This window comes from Aquarana catesbeiana, linkage group LG02 (assembly GCF_042186555.1).
Source record: "Aquarana catesbeiana isolate 2022-GZ linkage group LG02, ASM4218655v1, whole genome shotgun sequence".
Taxonomy (NCBI): Eukaryota; Metazoa; Chordata; class Amphibia; order Anura; family Ranidae; genus Aquarana; species Aquarana catesbeiana.
Genome location: NC_133325.1, coordinates 371,323,649 through 371,346,612, shown reverse-complemented (window position 1 = coordinate 371,346,612; position 22,964 = coordinate 371,323,649). Strand labels below are relative to the sequence as shown.

General features: G+C 42.3%; 1 protein-coding gene across 1 annotated transcript in view; it reads left to right on the top strand.

Annotated features, from left to right (window-relative positions):
* Nucleotides 1–22,964, top strand: part of LOC141128050 (merlin-like) — a 142,313-nt gene that overhangs the window by 116,787 nt on the left and 2,562 nt on the right. The window contains exons 12-17 of the mRNA XM_073615096.1: nucleotides 2,521–2,643; nucleotides 2,888–3,105; nucleotides 3,400–3,499; nucleotides 7,725–7,840; nucleotides 10,009–10,153; nucleotides 13,931–14,119. Of these exons, the coding sequence (XP_073471197.1) occupies nucleotides 2,521–2,643; nucleotides 2,888–3,105; nucleotides 3,400–3,499; nucleotides 7,725–7,840; nucleotides 10,009–10,153; nucleotides 13,931–14,119 (891 nt within the window). The remainder of the gene's footprint in view (nucleotides 1–2,520; nucleotides 2,644–2,887; nucleotides 3,106–3,399; nucleotides 3,500–7,724; nucleotides 7,841–10,008; nucleotides 10,154–13,930; nucleotides 14,120–22,964) is intronic.

Here is a 22,964-nt window from a genome sequence, read left to right as displayed (position 1 = left end):
ATTGTTGCTCTACATAAAGATGGCCTAGGCTATAAAAAGATTGCCAAGACGCTAAAAGTGAGCTGCAGCACGGTCGCCAAGACTATACCGTGGTTTAACAGGACAGGTTCCACTCAGAATAGGCCTCGCCATAGTTGACCAAAGAAGTTGAATGCATGTGCTTAGCGTCATATCCAGAGGTTGTCTTTGGGAAATAGACGTATGAGTGCTGCCAGCATTGCTGCAGAGGTTGAAGGGGTGGGGGGGTCAGCCTGTCAGTGCTCAGACCATACAACGCACACTGCACCAAATTGGTCTGCATGGTTGTCGTCCCAGAAGGAGGCCTCTTCTAAATATGATGCACAAGAAAGCCCGCAACCAGTTTGCTTAAGGCAAGTAAACCAAGGACATGGATTCCTGGAACCATGTCCTGTGGTCTGATGAGACCAAGATAAACTCATTTGGTTCAGATGGTGTCAAGCGTGTGTGGCGACAACCAGGTTAGGAGTACAAAGACAAGTGTGTCTTGCCTACAGTAAAGCATAGTGGTGGGAGTGTCATGGTCTGGGGATGCATGATTGTTGCCGGCACTGGGGAGCTACAGCTCATTGAGGGAACCATGAATGCCAACATGTACTATGACATACTGAAGCAGAGCATGATCCCCTCCCTTCGAAGACTGGGCCGCAGGGCAGTATTCCAACATAACAACCCCAAACACACCTCAAAGACGACCACTGCCTTGCTAAAGAAGCTGAGGGTAAAGGTGATGGACTGGCCAAGCATGTCTCCAGACCTAAACACTATTGAGCATCTGTGGGGCATCCTCAAATGGAAGGTGGAGGAGCGCAAGGTCTCTAACATCCACCAGCTCCGTGATGTTGTCATGGAGGAGTGGAAGAGGACTCCAGTGGCAACCTGTGAAGCTCTGGTGAACTCTATGCCCAAGAGGGTTAAGGTAGTGCTGGAAAATAATTTTGGCCACACAAAATATTGATACTTTGGGCCCAATTTGGACATTTTCACTTAGGGGTGTACTCACTTTTGTTGCCAGTGGTTTAGACGTTATTTTGAGGGGACAGCAAATTTACACTGTTATACAAGCTGTTCACTCACTACTTTACCATTGTAGCAAAGTGTAATTTCTTCAGTGTTGTCACATAAAAAGATATAATAAAATATTTACAAAAATATAAGAATTGTACTCACTTTTGTGAGATACTGTATGCCATACCTGGCCAATCCCTCTGCAAGCTAGAATTCTGAATGAATGCAAAGAGTTCTCTGGATGAGGTGGAGAGGTAGGGTGGTGACATTACACTCCTAACCTTATCCAATCAGAGAACACTTTGAATTAATTCATAAAATATAAAGCATTCTCTGAACGGTGACCTCCTGTGTGTTCACAATAGAGATCACTGGAGTAACAGTGTCTGCTTCAGTGATTTCCAGTTTCCAGAGAGATCAGCCACGTATGGTATATGCATGGTTACATCAATACAAATTGGACCAATGTAGAAAAAAAATCCATACCTGAAATTCCTCTTTAATTTATATGCTGTTTGAGCTTTTTTTTATGCTTGATGAAAACCAGCAAACTACTTCTTGTTTCATTCTGTAAACCTGTACTGCCATTTTTGACCTGTTCCAAAATTGCTATTGGCAATCTTATTAATCAACTGATTTAAAGTGGAGTTCCGACCACATTTTTTTTTTCTGCATCCCCTCTGCTTTTCTACATAGTTTACATGAACTCATGTCTCCAAAAAAAATCTCCTTTCTCATACATGTTTTTTAGAATGTACTTACCTTAGATTTTGGCGTCCTGAGCGCTTCCATCTTCATTGTGGGCATGTGAAGCCCACTTGGATTCTCTTCCGGGACATGGTGCTGCTGGCTACCCAGCATGCACCTCCCAATCTCGCGCATGTTCATTGTATGCCGATCCTAGCACCAGACAGAAGTCTGGATATCTCTCGATGCTGTGCTGCGGAGATGCCCACTGACTCCTGGGAATTGTGATACACATCTCCCAGGAGCCAGTGTGCCGCAGGATATTGCGTACATCGCAGCGGAGGGGAAGAACTGGAAGAGAGATAGAAAACCTTGAAAACCGGGTAAGAAGATTGAGAAGATTAAAAAGTGGGTGGAACTCTGCTTTAAGTATAATCTGACTGACGGCCCAGAATAAATTTGCATATTACAAAACCTGACTTCATGCTGACTTTCTAATCTACATGTATGTTTTGGGTCAATGCCTCAGAGCAATATGTGGTCACTGGTCACAAAATATAGTAATAATTAACTGGTTAATTCAGGAAAAGGTTATAATTGATATCTAGAAATCAGAAATACAGTTAATGGTTCTCATCAGAGGATCATCTACTGTGGCAAGTAACCTGGAAGTCAAAAGTTCACATGGTTGAGAACAATGTTTGTTGCTCAGCTCACCCAGATCTAAAATTGGTGATACCATTTTTGTTGTAACATTGTTTAGATAGGTCTTTCAAATGAAAAAATTAATAGAATCTAGTTCATTAGAAGGAGCACCAGAGACTGCTGATGGAGAAACAACTAAGAGAAGAGGCAGAAAGAGCCAAAGAAGAGCTTGAAAGGAGAATGTTCCAGCTGGAAGAGGAAGCAAGACAAGCCAATGAGGCTCTGGTGAGCTGGCAATTTTAACCATACCTGAAGCAGAATTACCATTAGATGGTTCAACATCTGATTTTAATACATACTGCTGAACTACAGTAAAGTACATACTATATATTTATACAAAATATATACTCTAAATCTGAATGTTCAGGAATTTTTATTTTTGCGTTAAACATTTTTGAGACCTTTTTTTAAGGAGCCATAGTATGACATTTCTATCTTACAACTCTATTCACTTTGTTATGGCCTGTAGATTCGGTCTAACGAAGCAGCTGAGCTGTTAGTGGAAAAGGTTCAGATAGCAGAGGATGAAGCAAAGCTACTTGCACGGGAGGCAGTGGAGGCCAGACATAAGTTACAGCGCCTGGAATTGACAGTTCTAAAGAATAAGGATGATATGCGCATGATGGAGAATCAAATGAGAGAGTCAGATCTGATAACCATGAAATTGCTGAAGGAATCGGACAGGAGGTAAGCTCAGTCTTTTTGTCTTGCAGCTTTACAATCATTGCAATAATCTGTGAAATATAAAAAGCAGCTATATAGCTTTGACACTGTAATAACGACAGAAAAAAAAGTTTCATTTCTCTGTATTTGTTTAGTGGTGTCGTATGTATACTTTGCTCTAAATCATTGCGTCTGGTAGACATGGAAGTTAGTTCAATAAAGGCAAATAGGTAGTAACTTTGCAAGGAAATTTTCACTTTGCAAGGACCTTTCCCTTATACCTTCCTAAATCACAATTTTGTTTCTTTCTATTGACAGAGCTAAGGAAGCTGAACTATTAGAGCAGGACCTTCACAAAGCAAGAGAAGCGGAACGACATGCAAAGAAAAAGCTCCTAGAACTGGGTTCCCATAGCCAAGTGAGTAGAAATGGTCACGTTTTACTTAAATGGCATTTTTCTTGGAATAAAATAAATAGTGAGTAGAAATGGTCACGTTTTACTTAAATGGCATTTTTCTTGGAATAAAATAAATTTTATTTAAGTGGGATTATTCTTGGATCCTACATGACAACGTTGTTCATATCAACCTCCAAAAACAGTTTCTTAAAAAAAACTCATCTGGACAGACATCTTGTAATTCTGGTGTTTGCCAGGAAGGCTTCTTTCTGTGGATTTGTGAGATCTTATCTTCGCTATTCAGTTTCAGCCAGCCATGATATAATGCGAATGTTTACTGCAGCCAATACTGGTTCTGTTCTCTCAGTTTCTAGCACTGGGCCTACACATAACAATTTTTTTAGGGCTTTTACTCTGGACACATACACAGGTCTAGATGAAAGTGTTGATTGCATTGCGTAACCTCTGGTACTGGTTGGTTCTTGTTTTAAGTCTTTGGATTTTTTGATTACTTTTAAGGGGTGAGAAATGGTATTTAACAGATAAACATATCAATCTGCAGCATAACAGTCAAAGACATGAAATGCTCATATGGATTTTTATATAATTTTACAAAATAAGCAGTTATTGGTGTAACATGGATTTATCACCTGTTTCATCCTTGTTCATACATTTTGAACAGTTTGTCCATCTATGACTTATATTTCTGCTTTTGAGTAGGGATGAGCCGAACAGTTCGGTTCACACCAGAACTTGCGAACAGGCAAAAAATTTGTACGAACACGTGAACACCGTTAAAGTCTAAGGGACGCGAACATGAAAAATAAAAATTGCTAATTTTAAAGGCTTATATGCAAGTTATTGCCATAAAAAGAGTTTGGGGACCGGGGTCCTGCCCCAGCGGACATGTATCAATGCAAAAAAAAAGTTTTAAAAATGGCAGTTTTTTCGGGAGCAGTGATTTTAATAATGCTTAAAGTAAAACAATAAAAATTAAATATTCCTTTAAATATCATGCCTGGGGGTTGTCTATAGTATGCCTATAAGTAGCGCATTTTCCCCGTGTTTAGAACAAAACCACAGCATTACATTTCTAAAGTAAAAAATGTCATTTAAAACTACTCACGGCTGTAATATATTGCCGGGACCCGACAATATAGATGAAAATCATTGAAAAAACGTCATGGGCCCCCCCCCCCCCAGTCCATTACCAGGCCCTTTTGGGTCTGGTATTGATATTAAGGGGAACCTCGCACCCAAATAAAAAAAAATTGCGTGGGGGGCCCTCAAAATTCATAATACCAAGCCCTTAAGGTCTGGTATGGATATTAAGGGGAACCCTGTGCCAAAATTGAAACAAAAATGGCGTAGGGGTCTCCCCAATATCCATACCAGGCCCTTCAAGTCTGGTATAGATTTTAAGGGGAACCCCAAGCACAAAAAAAAATTGGGGTGGGGTCCCCCTAAAATCCATACCAGAGGCTTACCTGAGCACGCAACCTGGCAGGCTGCAGGAAAAGGGGGGGGGGGACAAGAGAGCGGACAAGGGCCTCATCCCCACAATCCTTGCCCGGTGGTTTTGGGGGTCTGCAGGCGGGGGGCTTATCTGATCTGGAAGCCCCCTTTAACAAGGTCAAGATCCCGGCCCCCGCCCTATGTGAATGGGTATCGGGTACATTGCACCCCTACACATTCACCCAAAAAAGTGTCAAAATGGTAAAAAAGACAGACAATTTGGGACAAGTCCTTTTTAAAAAAATAAACAAATAAAATGTATCTGGCGATGTCCATTCATCTTCGATCACAGCGTCCGATGGTCCAATAAAAAAAAATAAAAAAACAGAAAAAACTCCACCTACATGGGAGGCACCCGCTGACTGAAGCCTTTTCGCAATGACAGCTGTTATATAGCTGAGGGCGGGGCCACCTGGTGACGTAGATGGTTGACCCTGCCCCCTCCGACGTTATGTTTTGTAATACCTGAGCCCCCTCTTGATCCAGTAATGTCCACGAGAGCCTTGACTGTCCAACGACTCACACTCCTGATTGGCTTTGGCAGCAGAGGGAGCCATTGGCTCACACTGCTGTCAATAAGAGCCAGTGAGCCAATCGGAAGACAGAGGGAGCAGAATCGAGCCGTGGCCCTGTGTGTATATGGACACCCAGAGCTGTGGCTAGGGAGCGCGCCTGCTTGGGTGCCCCCATAGCAAGCTGCTTGCTGTGGGGGCACCCAGAAAGAGGGAGGGGCCAGGGGTGTTGGCGAGGGACCCAAGAAGAGGAGGATCCAGGCTGTTCTGTGCAAAACCACTACATAGAGCAGGTAAGTATAAGGTGTTTATTATTTAGAAAAAAAAATCCCCAAAAAATAGACTTTAATATCACTTTAAGATTAGCTGTGTGTAGTAAAGGATCTGCAATAGAACAACTTTATTTTGTTAAAATTAGTATACTGAGGTTTGTACTATCTGTTATATACTCGCTTGTGACACATTGAAGCATATGGCCCTTTAAGCCCCTCCCACTGTTAATGCAGTTTTGGCGTGACGTCGCTATCTTGCCACATACCACTTTTCTTTGGTGGGTGGGGGGGGCAAAAAACTGACCAGCCTCAGGTGCCAGATGTGCTAGCTGCACCACTAGCAAATGATCCCATAAATGCCATAAATAAAGTACCGCACATGCCTTGCAGCTTTTCATGCCAAGGGTTGTCTTGTTACTGAAGAGACATAAGGGAAAAGAGAAAGTGAAGTTTTCTTCTATTTTGTAATTTTTAAAACCTTAATAAAAAGAATGATGCACTCAATGGGTAGAAGTATGTAAAGCTTATTGGGTATGTACCAGTCTAAATTCCACTATACACTACCAACAGGAGCAGCAACCATTAAAGTTGGGAAAAACACCAACATTCAGAGATAGAAATGTTCAAATTAACAGGCATGTTGTGCATGTTGAGCTTCAGATGGTACCTTTCACTTGTGGAACACATTTTGGTTAATTATTCCCCTTTATCATTTGCTGCTGGCCACAGGCGTGCATAGCGGAATTTGGATTTGCGGACTCTGCATACTTTTAAGCATGTGAGTGCAATATACTCTTTTTTTTTTTTTTTTTTTTTAACAATTTGAATATTACTACACTAGGCTGCAGGGCCGTCTTTACCGCAGGGCAAAAGGGGCAGTTGCCCAGGGCCCTGTCATTGTTTTCTGGCCCAAAGCAGAACTGCCCCTTAAGCCCACGCTGCCAGCAAATCGCGACCCCCCTTCGGTGCTGCAAATCCACTGTCCAGAGTGACACAGGCAGCCGGCATCAGCGTGCACTGCTGCTGCATATTCTCGAGCAAGATGTGGGCAGGCGTGGGCCTTGAACTCCACTGATGCTCTGACCCCGCCCCTCACTATGCATGCTGCCTGTACACTGGAGGCCTCGGGTAGGAGCGTGTAGTGTAGCCGATATCAGAGTGCAAGACTACAGCACTGGTGTGACCCTGCCTGTGGATGGTGATCGTAGCTGAGCTGGCCAGGACCCAATATGTAGAGTTTCAAAACCCTGTCCAGGCTGTGGCTGTATTTATTACAGAACATGCAGCACGGGCCAGGCCACCAGACCACACAGTGTTGTACAGCATTTCACTGTAAAGGGGCACTATGACGTGGAAATGGCTGCAATGTAAAGGGGCACTATGACGTGGAGATGGCTGTAATGTAAAGGGGCACTATGATGTGGAAATGGCTGCAATGTAAAGGGGCGCTATGCCATGGAAATGGCTGCAATGTAAAGGGGCACTATGACGTGGAAATGGCTGCAATGTAAAGGAGCGCTATGCCATGGAAATGGCTGCAATGTAAAGGGGCACTATGACGTGGAAATGGCTGCAATGTAAAGGGGCACTATGACGTGGAAATGGCTGCAATGTAAAGGGGCACTATGACGTGGCAATGACTGTTTTTTTTTTTGATTCTATGTGTGTGTTTGTTTTTTGAGATATTGGGGTGTGAAAGCAAAATTGCATTGGCAGGCCCAAGGAAATGTAAGCCAGGGTCCAATCCATATTTAAGACGGCCCTACTAGGCTGATGTGTTTTCTCTTTTATCTTTTAAAATCAAAACTATGGTAGGTCAAGTATTATTAAATGTATGGCCAGCATTAGATAGACCCAAGAAGATAAATGGTGTTTCAATTCCAAGAGAAATCTACTCATAAAAAAAATATCAGTTTTGGTTCATCTCAATTTATTTCTCTATCTTAGATGCCTGCAAAAGTTCTTCAACAAGATACTTTAGAAGAAGGACTTGATAATAAAATTTTATGGCACAACCTAGACACGGAATATAAGAGGCTATCCCTGGAGATTGAAAAAGAAAGGTATTAGTTTCTTGCTCTCTACTAAAGTTTGTGAAAATGTAATCATATGAGAGGATAGCTTTACAATTGATCGCATTGTAGACGCCCACAATTTCAACAGTTTCACATGAGGTTTAAACAATTTACGCATTACAAATTTAACAGCCTCTGGATATTGAAATGTAATGGATTCTCAGCGGCTTAGTTTAACCACTTCCCGTCCCTAGGACACGCATGTACAGTGGGGCAAGAAAGTATTTAGTCAGCCACCAATTGTGCAAGTTCTCCCACTTAAAAAGATGAGAGAGGCCTGTAGTTGTCATCATAGGTATACCTCAACTATGAGAGACAAAATGTGGAAACAAATCCAGACAATCACATTGGTGGAAAATAAGTATTTGGTCACCTACAAACAAGCAAGATTTCTGGCTCTCACAGACCTGTATCTTCTTCTTTAAGAGGCTCCTCTGTCCTCCACTCATTACCTGTATTAATGGCACCTGTTTGAACTTGTTATCAGTATAAAAGACACCTGTCCACAACCTCAAACAGTCACACTCCAAACTCCACTATGGTGAAGATCAAAGAGCTGTCGAAGGACACAAGAAGCAAAATTGTAGACCTGCGCCAGGCTGGGAAGACTGAATCTGCAATAGGCAAGCAGCTTGGTGTGAAGAAATCAACTGTGGGAGCAATAATTAAAAAATGGAAGACATACAAGACCACTGATAATCTCCCTAGATCTGGGGCTCCATGCAAGATCTCACCCCGTGGGGTCAAAATGATCACAAGAACGGTGAGCTAAAATCCCAGAACCACACGGGGAGGACCTAGTGAATGACCTGCAGAGAGCTGAGGCCAATGTAACAAACGTAACAAAGGCTACCATCAGTAACACACTACGCCGCCAGGGACTCAGACCCTGCAGTGCCAGACGTGTCCCCCTGCCTAAGCCAGTACATGTCCGGGCCCGTCTGAGGTTTGCTAGAGAGTGGATGATCCAGAAGAGGATTGGGAGACTGTCATATGGTCAGATCAGATGAAACCAAAGTAGAACTGTTTGGTAGAAACACAACTAGTCATGTTTGGAGGAGAGAGAATGCTGAGTTGCAACCAAAGAACACCATACCTACTGTGAAGCATGGGGGTGGCAACATCATGCTTTGGGGCTGTTTCTCTGCAAAGGGAACAGGACGACTGATCCGTGTACATGAAAGAATAAATGGGGCCATGTATCATGAGATTTTGAGTGCAAACCTCCTCCTATCAGCAAGGGCATTGAAGATAAAACGTGGCTGGGTCTTTCAGCATGACAATGATCCCAAACACACCGTCCAGGCAACGAAGGAGTGGCTTCGTAAGAAGCATTTCAAGGTCCTGGAGTGGCCTAGCCAGTCTCCAGATCTCAACCCCAGAAAACCAACATACCAGCAACAGTGTGTGACAACCTTGTGAAGACTTACAGAAAACGTTTGACCTCTGTCATTGACAACCAAGGATATATAGCAAAGTATTGAGATGAACTTTTGATATTGACCAAATACTTATTTTCCACCATAATTTGCAAATAAATTCTTTCAAAAATCAGACAATGTGATTGTCTGGATTTGTTTCCACATTTTGTCTCTCACAGTTGAGGTATACCTATGATGACAATTACAGGCCTCTCTCATCTTTTTAAGTGGGAGAACTTGCACAATTGGTGGCTGACTAAATACTTTTTTGCCCCATTGTACTTCTTAGGAAACAAGTACAGTAGTTATGCCAGGATCTCGGGGTTATCTGCTATAATTTTTTAGAGCCAGCGATCCTCTTTCCTGTAAAAGTGATCTGAACGGCTCTAAAGCTGCCTGATCGCTTTTTCAGGCCATGGAAGAGGGCATCCCTCCTGGCACCATTCCCAAGCTCTGGGAAAGTCCATTCCTTCCCCCTCCTCTGTGACGAATGGAGCTGGAAGTAACGTGTTAGGTTACTTCCTTTTTAGGTTATTTGTTTACTAGCCATTACTGGCGAGGCAAGCCTCCGACCACACCAGAACCAGCTGCTTATAGCGTAGCAAAAATGCCTATCTATAGGACCTGTTATAATTTATTCACTAATAGACATTATAACTAATAATTCTGCAAATATGACATTAAGAGATAATTGCACTATCCATAAAGATTAACTTCTGATCTTGATGTGTGCAGGATTGAATACCTTGATAAGAGTAAACAACTAGAAAACCAACTAAATGAGCTCAAGCTTGAAATTCAAACCCTGAAGCAGCAAGATCGGCAACTAAATGCATTATCACTTTACAATGTCAACCTTAGGTACAAGTATAATATGCAGGTGAGTACTACCTTGTATAGACAGGTGTCCGTGTGTATGTATGTGTGTATATATGTGTGTATATATATATGTGTATATGTGTATATATATATATATATATATATATATATATATATATATATATATTATATAGAAAAAGTCCAAGAGGTTGCTGCACTTAAAAACTTTCAGTTGCTTTATTTCGTATAGCCTTGAGTAAAATTATAAAGCAAGCATAATCATTCCAGACAAAATCATGGCAATAAATGCCTATACAATACAGATATGAATGGATTACGTTTCGGGCTAGTATGCTTACGCCCTTCTTAAGATCCGTCAAAGCATATGGATTGAGGGATCTTAAGAGGGATCTTAAGAAGGTCGGTGGGAGGACCTGATTGCTGGCACTGAATCGTAATCTGGGTGCGGTTTTCCTCTACGATTGAAAAAAAAAAAAAATATATATATATTAGTGTGGGAAGATTGGCTCATGGGGACCACCTTTTCTTGAAGGTCAGCGTACAGGCAGTTACTTTAAAATGTGGTGGTTTGCAAAGTCATAAAAACAAACAAAACAGTAAAATAAATCCTTGCCGTCCAGTGCTAAACTCAACAGTACACTACTCTCTATACGGTATGGGGCTGGTCCCCGACGCCCACAAAACATGAGGCAAAGCAAACCTTTGTTTTCAACCCAAACAAACAGGGCTCCTCTCTCTGATTCCCTTCTGAGTCTCAGGCCAGAGCACTGCTCTGCTCTCTTCCTGGTCATTTAAAGTCCACCTGAACATGGACTCAAGTAGACCAGAAGAACAAATGCGAGGTGAAATATATTGAATATTGATAACCTCACCTCGCATACCGTCACTAACTATATATATATATATATATATATATATATATATATATATATATATATATATATATATATATATATATATACACACTGTGTATATACTCTGTGTGTATGTGTGTGTGTATATATATATATATATATAGTGGGGAAGGAGAATTATTTAATTTAACATGAGGTGGGCGGTCTCCTCTGAGAATGCCTGAGCACTCATCAACAGATATTTTCCACTGCTTGATAAACGGACACCACAGTCATGGTCCCATTGGTGTAATATGCTCCCCTGTATAAACACACAGCTATCTTTCAATAGCCAGAGTAACCAACATAAACATAATTTGCACAAATTGGTTAAGGAAAAAAGACAACTAATGAGTGGTATATAACAAGGGGTTAATTAGTAATTAACCAAATTAACCAAAAGTGGAGAACTGGAAATCCTGAGGTTTTTTTTTTTGGAATTGGGACCCCCACTAAGTAGCAAATGTTGGGATTCCAACATTATTCAATGCAAAGAGCTTGCCCCTGCAATGCCATCTGCTAGTAGGATATGTTATTGCCATGTAAAGTAGCACTGTTTTTTCAAAGCACCCAGATTACAGAAATTCTGGAGATTTGAAGCTTTGAATACAATAAAACTATTTCAGTTATTAATAATGGTCAGAATCACCAGTCCGATTTTTTTTTTTTTTTTAAATTTTCTTCAATAATCTGTGTAGATCCGTCTCTTCTGCAGGTCAAATCACATTTTAGGAGTGCAGGCAATCAGTATTCATAAACTATATGAGTCTTCTCATATTGGACAAATCTGCATGCATATACAGTATTTCAAAGCATAACATTTGCAAATTTGCCTGGTTTGTAGGTTAAGACATCCCAACCTGCCAAAACTCATTTCAGGGAGGTGATGCTCCCAATATCTCCCTTTTGAGACAGAGAAAGGGACTGAGGACAGATTCCCCAGTCCCTTTCTCAGCATTGAAGATGAATGGACAGGAGACAGAGGCGCCTGTTCATTCATAAACGGAGACATAGTAACACACAGTTTAGTATGCTCCGTAATCACAGGAGCGAGCGATCGCTCACTGAGTCCAATTCGGAAAAGGAAGGGGCTGGTAAACTACAGATTTACCGGTCCCTTCCTCCACTTTCCATCCTGACACATCCCCTGCAGCCGGTGGGAGAGGAAAGGAGGGAAGCCTGCTGCGGGGGCGGAGAAGGAGGACAGGGGAGCAGAGGAGAACATGGGGGGGCGGAGAAAGATAGGGGACCAGAGGAGTGGCCGGAGGAGGAGCACACAGGGAGCAGCTGGGTGAGCTGAGAGATATGGTGAGAGAGTGACACACAGTGATGCTCAGCCTCACTGTGTCACTCTATCCACACTCTGCAGAACTCACACACTGGAGGGCTAGTCTGTGCGTACCAGAGTCAGTGTGATGCCTCCCTCTTCACACAGACTGGTCTTCCTGATCTGCTCATCACTAGATAACACAGCACATCTGTCAAGCACCACAATCCTGGAGTTACTTTTAGAAAGTATACAATAACAATGTAGCATTTATAAAGCAGGCGCAATATTCACTTAGCTTGTGCCATACCTTTGGAAGATGAAAATCTCTATTAGGAACTGCTACTACAGTGATTGCTGCTAGCTTCCAGGTCACGGTTTTGAATGCATGCAAAGTATTCTCTGGTTGGCTGAAGTGGTGATCATGACCTCACTGCCCCGCTTCTCCACCTTTTCTAATCTGAGAACGCACTGCATTCATTGAGAAATTTTAAAGTGTTCCCTGAATGGCACCTGTCCCGAGCCACTTACCTCAACTCAGGAGCTGGAAGCTAAAGAAAATCACTGTAGTAGTGGTAGCTAGTGGAGTAATTTCCATCTTCTACAGGGATCAGCCAGGTATGGTATATACTTACATTGGTCCAGTGTAGCAATGCAACTCTTCACACTAGCAATGTTTACTGATAACGTGCATTAACGGCTCTTAGGTAGGCACTGATGAAAATATAATTTTACAGCAGCAGCAGTTTGCAGGTAATGGGATACACACATTTTCACATAAGTTGGTGCTGTATCCCCCAACCCACCCCCCCAAAAAAAAGAAATGCTAAATTTAGCTTTAAACTGTGGTATGTCTTACTGTAGGAAATACATTCTTTCTTTTTATTCCTTCAGTAATCTAGATAACTGTTAATAACTGTGATGGCTTATAAAGTTTGAAGTTGAACTATTTTTCTGTATGTATAAGTATTTGTTAATGCCATGCTTACTTAGAGTAGAGTTGCAATATGTGCACTTTAGAGGTCCTTTCACCTCCATACTGCACATTAAAATTGACTGCACTGCACTGAAAATGTGTGTGTAGTAGCACACATTTGTTTGCATTTTTATGTGGATTGAATTGCACTTTTAAGCGAGTTGCATTGCATTTAGTTTTGTTGCCATGCATTTTAGTGTTCATCCGATGTCAGAAAATCATTGTTTTCTATGAGCCCTTGCAGTGACCTACATGTATCTAGTGCAGAAAAATGGAAGACACTGGGCATGGTGTGAACAGTCCTTGTGAAAGCTGGTGCCGCATTTCAAATATACATTTTTATCCATAGTGTGCATTCCTTTTGAAATGCAAAACGTACTTTCTACAGTTCTCAGCAATTTTTAACTTGCCTAACCAGATCAGGTGTTTGAGAACTGAGGGTGTGGTTCATAATGTAGCTGTCCTAACCCATATCTGTACTTGTGAAACAGACACCCATGATTGTCTAGCCTGCTTTGATATTTGTAATCCACGGTACTATAGAAAGCATATCCTGCTCATAAATGTCAGATTGTATGTTATTTTGTGCACTCAATGAAGAGTTGAAGGATTCACGTAGGAATATTTTTTACATTTTCAAAAAGCATAACTACTTATATTAATACTTCCCTTTTATTTTAGGATACTCTCTTGATGCAAGCATGGCAGAAGGAACCTACAAGTCCTTATAGCATTCCTCCAGTGTACTCAGTGAGTACTGTTCGCAGCTGTCCCACTCCAGAGAGAGAAGCTTATCCTCACCCCATAAGGACAAGTCATACATTACCTAACTATACAACTGGGAGTGAAGCCAGACAAAATGTCAGGAAGGTGAGACCTTTGTTCTTATGCAGGGCTTGGTTTAAAAATTTAAGTGGAGTATTAAAATGAAAAAATGGTAAATAATATTTAGAGTATGTGTGTAGACCAATTTTAGCAGTGGTTCCCTGGCATCTGAGAATCATTCTAAAGGCTAGACATTTTTACCTTTTAATGTATTTCCAAAATGTCCCAGTAGTAGTATCGCCCCCTCACCCCCCTTATATACTGTACTTACCTGAGTCCTATCTCGATCCAGAACTGCTTTCTATTCCTCTCCTTTGCATGTTCGCCCTTACAGCAAATAGCTTGCAGAAGAAGAGTCTACAGTGTCAGCTGGGGACCCCAGAAGAGGAGGTTCGGGCCACTCTGTGCAATACCATTGCTTAGAGTAGGTAAGTATAACAGGTTTGTTATTTTAGAAAAAAATGCAAGCCTTTACAACAGCTTTAAGGGCTCCTCTATGGAAAATGACTGAGATTTGCCAACTGATGCCTCTGAAAGGCAACTTCGATGGGCGGGACAGAAATGTTATGCCCACAGTAATAAACCAGGGACCATAGTAGCGAGGCATTTGTGCTGCTTCTCATCCACCCATAAACTATTTTCCCTGCACACTCACCGACATCTCCTCACGAGCAATCCACAGGAAGTCCTAGTGGGATTTCACCACCACTTAGCCCAACTGTTCCCAGCCCCTGACTCCTCCTCATGCGCAGGCTTAGTTTAGTAAGGTCTGTCTCCCCTCTATCCATGCACAATGGAGCGATACCTTAGAGTTGGACATCACCACATGGGAGCTCATGGACAAGATTCGTAGCCTTAAAACAAACAAGCAGCCTGGACCTGATGACTACAAAGCTCTGTTTTACAAAAAATTCTTGGATCTTCTTGTCCCTCACCTCTTGAGACTTTTAACCACTTAAAATTGGGGCAGCCCCTTCTGCAGGAATCCTTGTGTGCCAACCCCCATGTGTGGTCCAGTTATCATCTGATCTCCCTCTTGAATGAGGATATAAAAATCCTGGCTATGATCTTAGCCTCTAGGTTAAAAACATTCTTGGGTAAGTTTATTTATAAGGACCAGGTTGGGATATGTGCCTTTGCGTAGTGCTGGGGATAATGTTTGAAGAGTGGTACACCTTATTCACTTAGCTAACTCTTGCTTGCTCCCAGCCATATTCCTGTTCCTTGATGTCTGCAAGGCCTTTAATTCCCTGTCATGGGACTACATGGTTTTTGGTCTGTGTCAGTGGGGCTTCACTGATACCTTTCTAGCCTTGATCTTGGCCCTTTATGCTCAGCCGACTGCGGTATTTAAATATGCGGGTTTCGAAACGCCCCACTTCTCTGTTAATGGGGCATTAGGTAAGGATGTCTCTTCTCCCTCATTCTCTTTATCTTGGCCCTGGATCCCTGGCTGCAGCTATTCAAACCCTCCTGGACATTCGTGGTCTCGAGTTTTCTGGGGAACAGCACAAGAATCATGCTCATTGCGGATGACCTTTTGTATGTCTCTTCGCTCCATACCACCTAGCCTAATTTGGACTTTGAACTTATTGCATGGCCTCCTTCTCTTCCTTACTTAGGAATTCTACTGTCTCCAAACTTTTATTCCCGCTACTGGGCTTATAATCCTCCATTGTTCAAAGAGCTGGCTGCACTCCTTGCCTCCTGGTCTTCCCTACCAATCTTGTGGTTTGGGAGAATTCATGTTCTCTGCATGACCTTCCTTCCAAAGCTCTTATATTTCTTTAGGGTCCTGCAGGTCACTGTGCCGTTATAACCTGTGCATAGAACAGCACAAACGTTTGCAATTCATTTAGCACTCCCTCTGCCCGGCATTATTTTATTGCCTTAAGCTGGCAGGTGGACTGGTGGTCCCCAACCCCAAACACTATTCCACTACAGCCCAAATCACCAGCTCACTTTGATCCACGCAATGTCTGAAATGCCTATATGTGTACACTTGGCAATTTCCAAGTGCTCCCTCTTCCATATAACCTTCTATGGATGCCTCCTATGCATTGACTCTGGCTCCAAGATCCGTCTTTGCTCCACACTGTATGCCTCTGTGACTTATGGGAAATATTCTGGCAATCTCATATCTTCTTTTATTGGGCTATTCTCAAAACACCCCAATTATTCCTGCCCTATGATAATCCATTGGCTTTTCGCTGGTGGCAAAGGAAAGGGATTAAATACATTTATGAACTCTTCACACTGGATGGCATCAAATCTTTCAGCTACCTCCAGGAACACTGGGACCTACCAGCTCTAGAGGCTTTCGGTCATCTTCAGATTTTGCATCACATTAGAGGCCTCCTTAAAAAAAACAGCCTGGTCCACTTAGGCAATTAACCTCTCTTAAGAATCAGTGCTGAAAGGATCCATATTCAAAGGGGCTTATCTCAGACCTTTATGCCTCCTTTGTTAATACCTCCAGCTCCAAGAAAGTTTCGTATGTGGCCCAATGGGAAGCTGACCCGAGCAAGACCCTGGATCAGGCAACTTGGAACAACATTTGGTTGGCCTCCTAGTGTTCTCAATATATCTTTACTCAAGAGAATGTATTTAAATTGATCTCCCATTGGTATATGACCCCTGATCGCATGTCCCATTTTGTCTCTAACGTGTCCATTCGGGGGCTGTAGGGAACGGGGTACTTTACTCCACATTTGGTGGACTTGCCTAAAATGATCCATTTCCGGTCTCAGGTATATGCCTTGATTAGAATTGTCTTGACTGTGCCCTGGTGCTTAATCTGTGTCTGTATGGCTTTTTTGGGCCGTTTTATATCAACAGTCGCCTTGGGTCACACTGCTCTTGTTGTCATCAGCCCATTTACTTTTTATATTGAGATTTTGTGCTGTATTTTATTTTTGAAAATCTCAATACATATTTTTTAAAAGGATTGAGAAAGGCTGAGCTAGATTAGTACAGGTTTGTGATCAGCAGTAGCCTCCAATATAATATAATTCATCAGGAAGTCACAGCTAGTTTAGGCTGCTGCAATTATATTCATGATCAATAAATTTGGCATTGAAAAGATGTGCAATACTAATTGTCAGGTGGTCAGGTCATTGGTGTGCAGTATAGTCAGTGTTTATCTGGTGCTCCAGATGGAGTAATCCTTAGGGGTATAGTCTGTGGCTGTAATAGCTGGATGGTGATTTATCCATAGAAAGGGGTATTAAGGGTTAAAAAGGAAGGCAGCCATCCTTCAAAGTGTGGCCAGAACTCTGCAAGACATGTAAGGAAAAAACAGGGAGGGGGAGGCACTGACCTGAGTTTAGTATTAAAATGATGACTTTAATAGGATAAGATTAAAAACACTTACAAGATGATAGAAGATGCATGCTCGTTAAAGTAAAGTGCAGTCCTGGCATTCCACATGGCTCTCTGGGTCCCACCGCTGTTCCGGATAGCTGAACACTGTGATCCATTCCAGCCAGCTGCTCAATCCTCTCCAGCTATCCGGAACAGAGGTGGGACCCACAGAGCCATGGGGAATGCCAGGACTGCACTTTACTTTAACGAATATGCATCTTCTATCATCTTGTAAGTGTTTTTAATCATATCCTATTAGTCATCATTTTTATACTACACTCAGGTCGGCGCCCCCCCCCTCCCTCCCTCCCTGTTTTTTCCTTATGTATCATTGGTGTGGTGCTCCTTTTCCACTATATAGACTATATCCAAATCATCTCCTAGAGGCACTTTACTGTATGAAGGCTACCTGATCAGAGACACTGTATTCTAGTTCATATATCTTCATTTCACAAAGAGCCCCAGGAGGAACAGAGGACCCACTGCACCAGCGTAGGGTCTGACAATGGGTCCAAGGATTTCATCCCGATACCAACTGTCAGTCAGGGTACCATTAACTAGCCTGTAGAGGTCTGTGCGTCCCTCTATGGATATGCCTTCCAGACCATCACTGACCCACCACCAAACCGGTCATGTTGACCGATGTTACAGGCAGCATAACATTCTCCACGGCTTCTCCAAACCCTTTCACATCTGCACAGATGAGAGCAGGTTCTCCCTGAGCATATGTGACAAAGCACAGGGTGCCAGTGGTGGACCTGCCAATTCTGGTGTTCAATGGCAAATGCCAATTGAGCTCCACGGTGTGGGGCAGTGAGCAGAGGGTGCACTAGAGGACGTCGGCCCTTAGGCCACCCTCATGAAGTCTGTTTATGATTGTTTGGTCAGAGACATTTACACCAGTGGCCTGCTGGAGGTAATTTTGTAGGGCTCTGCCAGTGCTCATCATGTTCCTCCTTGCATAAAGGAGCAGATACCGGTCCTGCTAATTGGTTAAGGACCGTCTACGGCCCTGTCCAGCTCTCCTAGAGTAATTGCCTGTCTCATGGAATCTCCTCCATGCTCTTGAGACTGTGCTGGGAGCTGCACAGCAAACATTCTGGCAATGGCACAGGTGCTGTCCTGGACAGGTTGGCTGCTTGTGCGACCTCTATAGGGTCCAGGTATCGCCACATGCTACCAGTAGTGAAACTGACCCTAGCCAAATGCAAAACAAGTGAAAAACAGGCAGAAAAGATGATGAGGAAAAAAAAAATGTCTGTGGCCTCCACCTGTAAAACCAATCCTGTTTTGGAGGTTGCCCATCTAATGCACCTGTTGTTAATCAGTTTCAGCTGCTTCGGTGTTAATGAAATTAACAACCCCCTCAGCTACACTACTTAACCACTTGCTTACAGGGCACTTAAACCCCCCCTCCTATCCAGACCAATATTCAGCTTTCAGCACTGACGCACTTTGAATGACAATTGCGCGGTCATACAACACTGTACCCAAATGAAAATTTTATCATTTTTTCACCACAAATAGAACTTTCTTTGGTGGTATTTGATCACCTCTGCGGTTTTTACTTTTTGTTAAAAAAATGTAAACTGAATTTTTAAAAAAAAAAAATTTTTTTTAAATATTTTGTTATAAAAAAATTTAAAACGGGTCATTTTTCTCCTTCATTGATGTACGCTGATGAGGTGGCAGTGATGGGCACTGATAGGCGGCACTGATGGGTGGCAGTGATGGGCAGCACTGCCAGGTGGCACTGATTGGCACTTGTGGGCATTGATAGGTGGCACTTGTGGGCATTGATAGGTGGCACTTGTGGGCACTGTTAGGTGGCACTTGTGGGCACTGTTAGGTGGCACTTGTGGGCACTGTTAGGTGGCACTTTTAGATGGCACTGATGAGGCAGATGTGCCTCTTCCACTTGGGGACCGATGTCCCTGACATCCGATCCGGTGATCGGCTTTTTTTTCTACTCGCGCTGTCAGCGTGAGTAAAAAAAAAAAAGATTACCGATCTTTTGTTTACATCATGTGATCAGCTGTCATTGGCTGACAGCTGATCACATGGTAAGGGGCCGGGACCGGATCGGTGATCAGCCGAGTCTCAGTGACTCGGTGATCACAGCGCGCCCGGCGTGCGCAGGGAGCGTGCACAGGGGAGGCCGTCATTCGGCCATAGCGTGGATAGCAGGTGGTTAAAGATTAACTGCAGTCTGCTCACATAATTTGTAATAAAAACATCCTTGCCATTCTGAAGCTTCCCTAAAACCACTTTTCATAATAAATATATATATGTGTGTGTGTGTGTGTGTGTGTATTAGTGGGGACAGAAAGCATTCAGACCCCCTTAAATTGTTCACTCTTTGTTATATTGCAGCCATTTGCTAAAATCATTTTTTTTCCTCATTAATTTACACACAGCACCCCATATTGACAGAAAAACACAGGATTGTTGACATTTTTGCAGATTTATTAAAAAAGAAAAACTGAAATATCACATGGTCCTAAGTATTCAGACCCTTTGCTGTGACACTCATATATTTAACTCAGGTGCTGTCCATTTCTTCTGATCATCCTTGAGATGGTTCTATACCTTCATTTGAGTCCAGCTGTGTTTGATTATACTGATTGGTCTTGATTAGGAAAACCACACACCTGTCTATGTAAGACCTTACAGCTCACAATGCATGTCAGAGCAAATAAGAATCATGAGGTCAAAGGAACTGCCCAAAGAGCTCAGACAGATTTGTGGCAAGGCACAGATCTGGCCAAGGTTACAAATAAAATTCTGCTGCACTTAAGGTTCCTAAGAGCACAGTAGCCTCCATAATCCTTAAATGGAAGACGTTTGGGACGACTAGAACTCTTCCTAGAGCTGGTTGTCCGGCCAAACTGAGCTATCGGCAGAGAAGAGCCTTGGTGAGAGAGGTAAAGAAGAACCCAAAGATCACTGTGGCTGAGCTCCAGAGATGCAGTCGGGAGAAAGTTGTAGAAAGTCAACCATCACTGCAGCTCTCCACCAGTCGGGGCTTTATGGCAGAGTGGCCCGACGGAAGCCTCTCCTCAGTGCAAGACACATGAAAGCCCGCATGGAGTTTGCTAAAAAAAAAAAAAAAACACCTGAAGGACTCAAAGATGGTGAGAAATAAGATTGTTTGGTCTTAATTAAAAGCGGTATGTGTGGAGAAAACCAAGCACTGTTCATCACCTGTCCAATACAGTCCCAACAGTGAAGCATGATGGTGGCAGCATCATGCTGTGGGGGTGTTTTTCAGCTGCAGGGACAGGACGACTGGTTGCAAGCGAGGGAAAGATGAATGCAGCCAAGTACAGGGATATCCTGGAGGAAAACCTTCTCCAGAGTGCTCAGGACCTCAGACTGGGCTGAAGGTTTACCTTCCAACAAGACAATGACTCTAAGCACACAGCTAAAATAACGAAGGAGTGGCTTCACAACAACTCCGTGACTGTTCTTGAATGGCCCAGGCAGAGCCCTGACTTAAACCCAATTATGCATCTCTGGAGAGACCTAAAAATGGCTGTCCACCAACGTTTACCATCCAACCTGACAGAACTGGAGAGGATCTGCAAGGAGGAATGGCAGAGGATCCCCAAATCCAGGTGTGAAAAACTTGTTGCATCTTTCCCAAAAAGACTCATGGCTGTATTAGATCAAAAGGGTGCTTCTACCAAATATTGAGCAAAGGGTCTGAATACTTATGACCATGTGATATTTGTTTTTCTTTTTTAATAAATCTGCAAAAATGTCAACAATTCTGTGTTTTCTGTCAATATGGGGTGCTGTGTGTACATTAATGAGGAAAAAAAATGAACTTAAATGATTTAGCAAATGGCTGCAATATAACAGAGTGAAAAATTTAAGGGGGTCTGAATACTTTCCATCCCCACTGTGTGTGTGTGTGTGTGTGTGTGTATATATATATATATATATATATATATATATAATGTTTTACTATCCAAAGTTAAAACAAGGGCAGAGGATTTAATAGATGAAAAAAATAACCGAAGGTCCGCTTTAACTGACCAGATCAAAACCACAGGAGTTTAATTGACTTGATGCTATACTCTGCTTAAAAAGTGTTCCTTTGGCCTTGGCGAGCACATTTGTGGACCCCACCTCAGGCACACCCGTGATGCCAAATGACCAGGGCAACTGGCTCACAGCCCTGCGAATATCCTCCTTCTGTTCAGACCTTTTTTCCTCTTCCCAGATTCACAGGCCCCTAACGGGATATGAACAGCTGTGCTCTCTTTCAGACACTCCCAGACACCTACTCTCTACCGTGTACACGTTGCAACACGCGCTGCTACATGAGCAACCCCCCTCCTACACCAGGAAGTGGTCCACGGATCTGGGAAAGGAACTTTAACTGGTAGACTGGCAAAAGTCATACTATTTCACCTACAAATCCTTAATATCTTGTTACACCCAGGAGAAAAACTTCAAACTTCTCTCCCGATGGTACAGGGACCCTCAATCTCTCCACAAAATATTCCCATCCGTACCTCCCTCGTGCTGGAGATGCGGATCGGCAGATGGAAGTTATTTACAAGTTATTTACATATATGGTGGGACTGTCAATCCATTCAGCCCCTCTGGTCACAGGTCTTTGCCATATACAGCAGTCTCTATGATCGGCCTCTGCAGCCTTCCCCAGAAATAGCTCTACTATCCATGCTCCCTGGCTCTATAGCTTCCCAGAAACGTACCTTATTGCGCTTCTTGAATAGGATGTTACCGTCTGCTCTTGTTGGGTGGTGGGATATTGGTTAGGCATGTGCAATTCGTTTCGTTCCGAATTAGTTTTTTAACGAATTTCGACAAATTCGTTAATTCAGGAATATCCAAATTAACGAAAACCCGTTTAACAAATTTTTTCCGAATATTCGTAAATTCGATAAAATTGGACATTTGTAACTTCGGGCATTCGTACATTCGCAATTTACGAATGTACATTCGTACATTAGTAAATTAGTGAATTTGTAAATTCGGAAATCTGAAATAATAGTTAACTAATAATAACTTAACTATTAGTAATTACTAGTAACTTTTAAATTATAGGTATTGTAATTTCCTTTCAAATTTGGCTGTTAGTGAACGTAACACATACAAATTTATCCGAAGTTATGAATGATCTGAAAAAACGGAATGGAACGTAATGAATTAATAATAATAAATAACAATAATAATAATAACAACGTATTATTATTTATTATTAATTTGTTCCGTTCCATTTGTTTAGATGCAGCATTCATTTTGTATAATTCATAACTTCGGATAAATTCGTATTTGTTACGTTCACTGACAGTCAAATTTGAAAGGAAATTACAATACCTATAATTTAATAGTTAGTTACTATTTCAGATTTTTGAATTTTCGGGTTTTTGGATTTTCAAACTTCGAATTTACAAATTTCCGAATTTTCTAATTTACAAATGTACGATTTTACAAATTTACAAATGTACGAATGAACGCATTTACGAATTTACAAATCGCGATCATAACGAAT